This window comes from Dreissena polymorpha, chromosome 12, assembly GCF_020536995.1.
Source record: "Dreissena polymorpha isolate Duluth1 chromosome 12, UMN_Dpol_1.0, whole genome shotgun sequence".
Taxonomy (NCBI): domain Eukaryota; kingdom Metazoa; phylum Mollusca; class Bivalvia; order Myida; family Dreissenidae; genus Dreissena; species Dreissena polymorpha.
Genome location: NC_068366.1, coordinates 47,283,816 through 47,294,869, shown reverse-complemented (window position 1 = coordinate 47,294,869; position 11,054 = coordinate 47,283,816). Strand labels below are relative to the sequence as shown.

At 39.6% G+C, this 11,054-nt stretch overlaps 1 protein-coding gene across 7 annotated transcripts in view; it reads left to right on the top strand.

Annotated features, from left to right (window-relative positions):
* LOC127852303 (uncharacterized) overlaps positions 1–4,224 on the top strand; it is a 29,110-nt gene extending 24,886 nt beyond the window's left edge. For all 7 annotated transcript variants that reach the window (XM_052386231.1, XM_052386227.1, XM_052386229.1 and 4 more), the window contains one exon: positions 31–4,224. In XM_052386231.1, coding sequence (XP_052242191.1) covers positions 31–1,090 — 1,060 coding nt within the window. In that variant the 3' untranslated portion in view covers positions 1,091–4,224. The remainder of the gene's footprint in view (positions 1–30) is intronic.
* Positions 4,225–11,054: the final 6,830 nt, after the last annotated feature.

Here is an 11,054-nt window from a genome sequence, read left to right as displayed (position 1 = left end):
AACGTTTCATTACTATATTCTATTTTGTAGCTACTCACCTTTAGTGACACGGCGCCCAGCGACGTCATTCGTAGGACGTCAAGCCTTCTCCCCGCCTCCTCGGATACACTCAGCCCAGTCACGTGTGGCCATGGCAACCTTTCCGAAAAATCACATCAGCATGGCGGGCTTCTACGATTGGTCGACAGACGAGTTCGACGATTCACCTATGGCGAGTGTTTACCAGAAAATTGCGGTTAACCATAAGAATAAATTAAACAAATCGAATGGTAAGTCGTGGTGTTCCGATGGTGTCCATTTGAATCCGGGAAGAATGTTTGTTCGCGACAAGGCGACTTTGACGAAAGGTGAGCAAGAGATTATAGCTGGAATCTATAAAAACCGAGGGGACACGAGTGGTAAAAATCAATTTATTGCACAAGTCAGAAGTCACAAAGACGCTTGGTTAGTAGGTAAGAAGCTTATCCGTGGAAAGGGAGGCATGTGGCCGGAAGAAGAGAGGTGTTCCATTGAAATCCCCAAAAATATTTTTAGTCGTTTGGATACACAACCACTTTACAGTGATCGACCATACTTTTGTGATAAGTGCAAGGAAAATTGTTCAGTGAGCGACCACTGTAGGCGGGAAATGTTACGCAACGAAGAAAGAGGTGACATTACCGGCAGACGGGCTCCTCCGGTCTCTCCCGATGACTCACCGTTGACCGAGCGGAAACTCCCGAAGCAACCGAAAACAAACGAAGGGGCCGTTTTTGTCGAAAGCGGCAAAACCTTCTACGATCCTAGTGAAGGCTCGAAGAAAAAGAAAGTGTACGTCGATGTTTTTCTCCCAAAGTTTACTACACAAAGTCTTGCAGAGGAATCAACGTCATTGACGCTTGTTGAAAACGATGACAAAAAGTCGACGAGTTCAATTTTTAAAAAGGACTATGCTCCAAAACTGTTCAAAATATCTGAAAGGTCGAAAGAAAACTCCGACGAAGGCTATTCTAGTCAAGAAAGATCACCAGTTAACGGCGGAAAACACAAATTCTCGAGCCCGCCACTGTCAAGGTTATCTGGAAAACCTGAATCGAGTTTAGGGGATTAATCAAAGAAACAGAGGTCCAAGTAAACTAAAACAATGTGCCCGGTAAACATGCTGTTGATTTTAAAATCAAAATTACGAAAGAGTCTGAGGAAAATTTTACTCAGCCCCAAAACAAGAGTGAATTAAAATGAATTGTTGCTTTCCAGATCAAGATATTGCTTTTGTGTTCTTACGTTTGTGTTGACGAGGACGTCCAAGTATATAAATGTTGTTCAGTTTGACATCACGTCGCACTACATTGTTTTATTTATTTATTTATTGAATGCATCCATATTTTACGTAAATATTTCATTACTTTAAGATTTTCGTAAGACTTATCTTGTGAAAGTATGAGTAAAGGTTTGTCAAAACATGCAAAGTGTAACGGTGGTAGTAAGCTAATCCAAAAGAATGCATATACGAACGATATTTCAAACGAATTTGCTTAACAGTGTAAAAAAAATAGGCGATAAATATTAAACCATATTGTATAGGTGTCAAGCGGTAAGTAACAGTTTTCCGGGTGCATGCCCAATATTCCGAGTTCCCGTTAGTCAGAAGGCAAGCTTTCCCGAAGGTCCGTCATCCATATATCCAGATATTCATAATGCCCGAAAGGCCGAAAATCATGACTGTATTTTGCGAAACAATTTGTATTCTAAACGGTTTTTTATATTTAAAATCAAGGATGATAATTGAGGTTATACAAATCTGCCTCAAACTATAGCTCGTAACTTGATGAATAGCTTTCCTCGACGCCATATGCCGTAATATGTAGCAAGTGTTAACAATGAATTTGTGGCCAGTTGATTATAGCGAATTAGACCCAAGAGGTGATTATCTTGTGTTACATAACAAAAACCGTTGTTTAACCCATTTATGCCTAGCGACTAGAAAAAAAGGCCTTGGCAAACAGCGTAGACCCAGATGAGACGCCGCATGATGCGGCGATGCGGCGTCTCATCAGGGTCTGCGCTGTTTGCTTAAAGGATTTTCTGTAAGAAATATTCTAAATATAGAAATAAATATTCTAGACATCCCTACAATGGAAATTAATTGATCCAATTTAGAAGGATGGGAGAGTCCACTAGGCATAAATGGGTTAAGTAACAAGCTTTAAATATTTTTTATTGTTCCCGGGAATGGCCAGTTAAGACCCCAGACCATGATCTGAACAAACATTGTAGATGTTATAGTTAAGCATTGGATTACAGAAATTGTACATTCGCAGCTTTATATCAGATGGGCAACACGTGCATGTGCGTTGAAAAGTGTAGGATAAGAGCGAATACGGGTAAGTTTGCGTGAAGTAACATACATGCAAAATGATAGACGTCCATTGTAATTCCACTATACCGTCTACTTTGTAGTGTAGGGTTAACTGTCCTAGTGCGCGAGTTCATACGATGCGTGTTAAGATGGTTATTGAAATGCACCCTAGCAGTTTAACATTACTTGTTTCACGTGAACAAATCCAAAATGTCCCACTTTGCTTAAGAAGTTTCTTAATACGTATAATATACTTGTATTAATATTGGGCCTTTGGAATATCGGATCTCCGGACTTTCGCGAATTCGGAATATCGAACGAATGAAAGAAATGTTCACAAACAATGTGAACAAAGCATTTGTGATTACATTTAAACCAATCTCTCTTAGCAATTCTTCATACAAAATTGATCTTTTAATAAATCACAAATCATGATATAACTAAAATAGCTATGTCAACTAGTGTAATTGCTAAGTATATAATATATATAATCCGCATACAATGATTTATTTTTAAAAATAGTATTGTTTATATGTTTAAGTACAAATGTTGATTTGTTGTACGTTTGGTTTCTATACGGATATGCTAATAACCGGTATAAGCTGGATTTTTTTTGCTCAATTATTGAAAAGAGAACTATTTCAATAATGCACTTTTTGATTAACAAATTGTTCAACAGAATACTACCGCGTTATATTAAAGGGGTCTTTTCACGTTTTGGTAAATTGACAAAATTAAAAAATGTATTTCAGATTTGAAAATGTTCTTTGTAGTTATGATATTTCTGAGGAAACAGTAATACTGAACATATACCATGCTCTAAAATATCCATTATGTGCATATTTTGACGATTTAAAAACCTGAAAACTATAAAGCGTTGAAACGCGAAACGATTGAATAATTTGGAGAGTTCTGTTGTTGTCGTTATATTTTGTGACACTAAGATAATTGCTTTAATAGAGTATAAAATACATAATTGACTGTATGAGCACCGATGGCCGAGTGGTCTTAGCGTTAGACTTTTACTCCAGGGGTCAGTGGTTCGAGCCCAGTTGAGGGTTACTTTTTTATCTTTGTTTAATTGTATTCTTGTTGTTTTTTTTTTGTTACTGGAGCTTTTTAGATCCAGTATTCACATTTATCAATATAAAGCATTTAATGACAAACTTAATTACATGCCAAAATCTGTTAAAAGGTCCCTTTCAGTACAATTAATATCAATGTAGTATTTGACTGTGATAAAATATACATGGAATTTCATTTTTAAAAGTTTATATCGGTTTACTTTGATACGCGTGTGTTTTACTATTGTTATTGTTATCTCACTGTATGCACAATTGAACAACTTTTCTCGCTGCAGCTACGCACAAGTTATAGAAATTGTCTCCTTATTGAAATCATCGTTACTTGGCACACTTTATTAGTGTTAAAGTATGTTTTTTATTAACTAACGCCATCGGCCCGTAAACGCTAGATACGAGCGGGATATATGCACGCCAACGAAAACTTTGGTTTGGATCTCCGGACTGATACATGAAATAAACGATTAAGTGTTACCAAAGTATTATTAATGCACATATTTCGAAGCTGCTGATTGCATTTACTGTATAGGCCATATAGAGAGAAGATCCCGCTTGTAATTCAATAACTTATTTTGTATTAATGTATTACTGGATATCTGGATTTCTAATGTTAAATACGCAAAGCGCACTTGCTCACTGTGTTGTTGATGATTGCGTTGCTGTTTTAGATCTGTAGGCACCTACTGTGTTGTTTTGTAATTGAATATCGTTACTGAATAACTTTTGTAAAAGTATCTGACTGATCGTTATGTTTAAAAGTTATTCGTTAGTTAAGAATCATAAGATATGAAGATTTGATAACTTTCCTGCTTTGTTTGTCATTTATTGCCCGCCCCATATCCACTCTAAAGCGGCATGCGCATCGAACGTCAAAAATGCTTGTATGTTCTGCTTTTCAACGCATGCACGAGACCATGGTTATGTAGCAAACATTCATATCAGGGCCGCACAAACGGCTTCATTAAAAAAGTTAATATATCGGGGATAAATATATTTACTTCAGTAATAAGTTATAAATAGCATGGTCTAGTGTTCCTTTAAGTGTCAGTGGTCCCATCAGCTTGTGTATTCTCATAATTTTATTCACGTCTTTTTAAATAATAAATCGTACATAATATGATGAGCATGCAAAGAAGAAAACAGTTTTATGTTTCGTATAATGATGAACATCGTCATAGTCGTTAAAAAAGCATGATAGCGGACGATTGCTTGATGCCACGTGGAAAAGAGTAAACGTTCAAAATGACGTTGTAAATAATATTCCGTATCATTTAGGTAAAAGACGCTTTATGTCAAACAGCTAAAAGAGATACACCTACATTCTTTGACTTTGTCAGTTAGTCATTTTATGATTTCCTATGTGAAAATCAAGATTCCGTTTGTAGTATTGTTAAATGTATTAAATTTGTATTTTGCTGTTTATCGTTATCATGGGACGTCACTCCTCCTTTGAGCTTTTCAGCATTCAAGAAAGAGTTATCTTCCCTTATACTTTTCTTGTACAACGTGGGTGTTGGTATGGAAGATACATTTGAACGCAATCGGTCTTTTAATTTGTTGTGTTTGTCTGTTTTTTTAACCCATGTATGCATAGCGCCTAGAAAAAAGGCCTTGGCAAACAGCGTAGACCCAGATGAGACGCCGCATCATGCGGCGTCTCATCAGGGTCTGCGCTGTTTGCCTAAAGAAATTTCTGTAAGAAATATTCTAAATATAAAAATAAATATACTATATATCCATAATTTTGGAAATAAATCGATCCAATTTAGAAGGATGGGAGAGTCCACTAGGCATAAATGGGTTAAGAGAATACGATGGTGACTGTAAATGAAATATGAATGTGCCAATGGTGAGAGGTTACATAATATGCCCTTCGTCGCGATAAACACTGGAGAAGTTTATATTCAATAAAGACTCGTTGAAAAAAAGAACAGTGAATGGTGAATCAAAATCGTATACAAATCAGTTCCATTTTAACGCTACTATTCTTACTGTACCATGAACTATAATTACTGCATCTGATTACAGTGATTAGAGATCACGCTCTGATGGCCCGTCAGTAACCAATAAAATGTTCGCCGCCAATGTCTCTGTGCTGAGTTTTTGTTCTCGGTAGTGTCGGTATACGGAATTTTGTAATAAGCGTTAAAACCTGAATGGATGTAGATTATTTAAATCCTTATCCAACTGCAATTTTGCTTGGCCGAGAGTAAAACGAATACCCCTGTATAATTTTATTACATTCTTTTTCCGTCCTGTACTATGCTTCCTCGTTATGGACTATATAGAAACCAGGCTCTAGGAAAACGAGCTCAATGACTGTGCGTAGAGTACCGAGCTCAATGACTGTGTGTAGAGTACCGAGCTCAATGACTGTGCGTAGAGTACCGAACTCTATCACTGTGCGTAGAGTACCGAACTCAATGACTGTGCGTTGAGTACCGAGCTCAATGACTGTGCGTAGAGTACCGAGCTCAATGACTGTGCGTAGAGTACCGAGCTCAATCACTGTGCGTAGAGTACCGAGCTCAATGATTGTGCGTAGAGTACCGAACTCAATCACCGTGCGTAGAGTACCGAACTCAATGACTGTGCGTAGAGTACCGAGCTCAATCACTGTGCGTAGAGTACCGAGCTCAATGACTGTGCGAAGAGTACCGAACTCAATCACTGTGCGTAGAGTACCGAACTCAATCACTGTGCGTAGAGTACCGAACTCAATCACTGTGCGTAGAGTACCGAACTCAATGACTGTGCGTAGAGTACCGAACTCAATGACTGTGCGTAGAGTACCGAACTCAATGACTGTGCGTAGAGTACCGAACTCAATGACTGTGCGTAGAGTACCGAACTCAATCACTGTGCGTAGAGTACCGAACTCAATCACTGTGCGTAGAGTACCGAACTCAATCACTGTGCGTAGAGTACCGAACTCAATCACTGTGCGTAGAGTACCGAACTCAATGACTGTGCGTAGAGTACCGAACTCAATCACTGTGCGTAGAGTACCGAACTCAATCACTGTGCGTAGAGTACCGAACTCAATCACTGTGCGTAGAGTACCGAACTCAATCACTGTGCGTAGAGTACCGAACTCAATCACTGTGCGTAGAGTACCGAACTCAATCACTGTGCGTAGAGTACCGAACTCAATCACTGTGCGTAGAGTACCGAACTCAATGACTGTGCGTAGAGTACCGAACTCAATCACTGTGCGTAGAGTACCGAACTCAATGACTGTGCGTAGAGTACCGAACTCAATCACTGTGCGTAGAGTACCGAACTCAATGACTGTGCGTAGAGTACCGAACTCAATCACTGTGCGTAGAGTACCGAACTCAATCACTGTGCGTAGAGTACCGAACTCAATCACTGTGCGTAGAGTACCGAACTCAATCACTGTGCGTAGAGTACCGAACTCAATCACTGTGCGTAGAGTACCGAACTCAATGACTGTGCGTATAGTACCGAACTCAATCACTGTGCGTAGAGTACCGAACTCAATGACTGTGCGTAGAGTACCGAACTCAATCACTGTGCGTAGAGTACCGAACTCAATGACTGTGCGTAGAGTACCGAACTCAATCACTGTGCGTAGAGTACCGAACTCAATGACTGTGCGTAGAGTACCGAACTCAATGACTGTGCGTAGAGTACCGAACTCAATCACTGTGCGTAGAGTACCGAACTCAATGACTGTGCGTAGAGTACCGAACTCAATGACTGTGCGTAGAGTACCGAACTCAATCACTGTGCGTAGAGTACCGAACTCAATCACTGTGCGTAGAGTACCGAACTCAATCACTGTGCGTAGAGTACCGAACTCAATCACTGTGCGTAGAGTACCGAACTCAATCACTGTGCGTAGAGTACCGAACTCAATCACTGTGCGTAGAGTACCGAACTCAATCACTGTGCGTAGAGTACCGAACTCAATCACTGTGCGTAGAGTACCGAACTCAATCACTGTGCGTAGAGTACCGAACTCAATCACTGTGCGTAGAGTACCGAACTCAATCACTGTGCGTAGAGTACCGAACTCAATCACTGTGCGTAGAGTACCGAACTCAATCACTGTGCGTAGAGTACCGAACTCAATCACTGTGCGTAGAGTACCGAACTCAATGACTGTGCGTAGAGTACCGAACTCAATCACTGTGCGTAGAGTACCGAACTCAATCACTGTGCGTAGAGTACCGAACTCAATGACTGTGCGTAGAGTACCGAACTCAATGACTGTGCGTAGAGTACCGAACTCAATCACTGTGCGTAGAGTACCGAACTCAATGACTGTGCATAGAGTACCGAACTCAATCACTGTGCGTAGAGTACCGAACTCAATCACTGTGCGTAGAGTACCGAACTCAATCACTGTGCGTAGAGTACCGAACTCAATCACTGTGCGTAGAGTACCGAACTCAATCACTGTGCGTAGAGTACCGAACTCAATCACTATGCGTAGAGTACCATCCCTGATAAGACTGTGCACTCCGAACATGCTCATCATTAGCGAGACTTTAACAGAATTTTAACTAAGAAGGGACTTCCTTATACCAAAAATGCCATCAAAGCGGAAAGGGTCGGCCTTGGTTAGCTTGTGCGGACTGCACATGCAATATGTCCAGTTTTCCAAGAACGAGGCTCATAAAATCTTTAATCCGACGACACTAAGTGTGGAGCATCACAATGGTGACCGTGCGCATCTCCGGTCGTTCCGGTCCGGTGATTTTCAGAGAGTTATTTGTATAGCGACGGGGAAATGCCGTTCGCGTGCGAGGTATAGGGAGCTAAAAAGCAAAGTCAAGAATCGTTTATATGCCGTTTCCTGGTTAATTAACCCATTTATGCCTAGTGGACTCTCCCATCCTTCTTAATTGGAACAATTTATTTCCAAAATTAGGGATGTGTAGTATATTTATTTCTATATTTAGAATATTTCTTACAGAAATTCCTTTAAGCGAACAGCGCAGACCCTGATGAGACGCCGCATCATGCGGCGTCTCATCTGGGTCTACGCTGTTTGCCAATGCCTTTTTTTCTAGACGCTATGCATAAATGGGTTAAGAGGTCATATTTAAAGTTATGGCCCTGTGTCTTTTCAGTCTACTAATGCCATTGCCCGGTCACGTTCTAAATGGAATAAACTATTTTAATGATTCGTGCAAAAGTAAAAAATGGGAACTATTGTTACCAATTCCCCTGTAGTTGTTATTTGTGATATGGGACATAAGATGCATTGAATTGTTAACTCTTTCTTTAAAGAAAAAAGGGGTGTTTAATGTAAAATGTAATTTGTTAACTATGTAAGGGATGAAGTGGGATGCCCTCGACCCTTACATACCTATTGACGAGGATAATAAAATATATTGAACGGAAAACAAATGTCTTGTCGTGTTTATAATTAAACAATATATGATTTTAGGAAATATTTTCATTTACGAACGAAAATTTCTCAACACGGATTGCATAAATGTATGTCACACCAAAGCAAAGATCAAAGTTTCAGTTCAATGAAAAACAATCGCTTATTATGAAATATGTTTTATTTCTATTTGGGCTCTCATTAACTTACACGTCGAAATTATGCATTGAAAAAGTATAGCATCTCTATGAAGGGGACAGCGACTTTTGTCTGATCGTTTTAGTTTGATAACTTTGATCGGCTAGAATGAAAGTCGATCAAAAGGGAATTAGTTCGAAGAACTGTCTGCGTTCAATATGGTTTATTAGAAAGTTTAAGCATAAGAACTCAAACGCTTGAGTATAATTACGTGAAATCGCAAACAACATAAACACAATAAAACAAAACGCATTTAATCCCATTTGTGTTCGAACCCTTGTGTCTTTTCTATTATTCGGCCATTCCAGATTGTACAGTATATATAAAGGTTCCAGCGATCCACGTATCTGCAGAAATGTAAGCAACAACAACAAAACATGTATTTGTGCGTGTTTATAGTAAACAACGATTTATTATTTTTCAGTTTTTCAAAGGATTTTGACTCATCCAAAACATGTAATAATAATATTGTCTGTGTCTTGAGCGTTATTGTTCACTCTTTTAAAATGCTCTATTTCTTTATATTTTGGGAATTTGTTTCGCATATGTGACATTTTCATTTATATTTTTTCATTCCGACATTCTGATTAATTATCTGGCATACATGTTTTCAGCATATATTAGATCAAAAGTCAATGACACACACTTAACGAGTTTGTGCTCCAGCGGGTCATGGATTCAAACGACCTGATACTCGTTTGCGTGTTAAAGTCTTTCCGACAAAATGAAATGCATTTGAACCGGTTTAATATACGGAAGGGTTTATTGAAGTACATAAATACATTATTATGGTGCAGGATCACGTGACTGTGTGGGGTTTTCAATTGAAAGTTAATGGTTGTAAACACAGCGGTAAGTGGGTTTATTTTTTCCAAATAACAATTATTCATAACAATTTCAACTTGTGCATAAAAAACAGTTTTTATGCTGCTAATGGCAATGTGAAATACATTGGAATTACTTTAAATATTAAGCCTATGTTCTTGGCCAAACTTTCGATGTGTGTTGCAACGCAACGTAAAATTTTGGCATCGATTTCAGACGTATACAAGGATTTATTATTAAATCTTAAGATATCGACACAAACAGCAAGAAACACTATCTTTAATGCAATATTTTTTTTTACATATATTTCAATAACTTGAGATGTTTGTATAATCCTCCTCCTCCTCCTCCTCCTCCTCCTCCTCCTCCTCCTCCTCCTCCTCCTCCTCCTCCTCCTCCTCCTCCTCCTCCTCCTCCTCCTCCTCCTCCTCCTCCAGCAAATCTCAATCTCAAGATGGGTCTGTCACCAATTAAGATGGAAATGTGGTGATCTTTAAGGGTCTCCTGCATTATTTCCTCGAGGAAAAAATACATACGACGGTGCAGAGGAGACACCCTTGACGGATGCCCACTTATGTTTGCAGATGTCACCCATCGACCCATGAATTGTACTGCGCTGCTGGCGTTTCCGAAGAGTTTTTGAACGGCTTGCACGAGCCCTTCGTCTATGTGGAATCCTCTCAGTATCAAGCGTCATGCCACACGCGGTCGAAATCTTTCGTTAAGTCGATACAGTTGTGGAAGAGCTCACGTTGGTGTTGCAGGTGTTTCTCAATGATGACAGTTGCAGATTTGTTTCACTGCGCTCCGTCCAGCTCTTAATCAAGTCTGCTTTTCCTTCAGCAGTTCCTCGGCCTTACTTTTCAGGATGATTCGTAACACGACTTTACGGGGATGGCTGATGAGGCTGATGGTGCGGTATTTCTCGCACAACTTCATGTTTCACTTTTTTTGGTAGGGGGGGGGGTTGACCAGAGATTTGGTGAACTCCTTGGGTCACTACTTCTCAGAGATTTTCTGGCGTAGTGCCGTTCTTGCTGAAATCATTGCGTCACATCCGTGCTAAATCAGCGCCGAAGGGATGATAATGGTCGCCATACATTGATTGTTCTTCCTTCCTCCTCTCCCAAGAACTTCGGCCGATGACAACAGGAAAACATAATCTGACGACAGAAAAGTGAGCCGATCGAGAGGCTTTCCGTGCCACAATGAAAGCGAAAGTAGGCATTTTTTACGCAAAATTGATGAA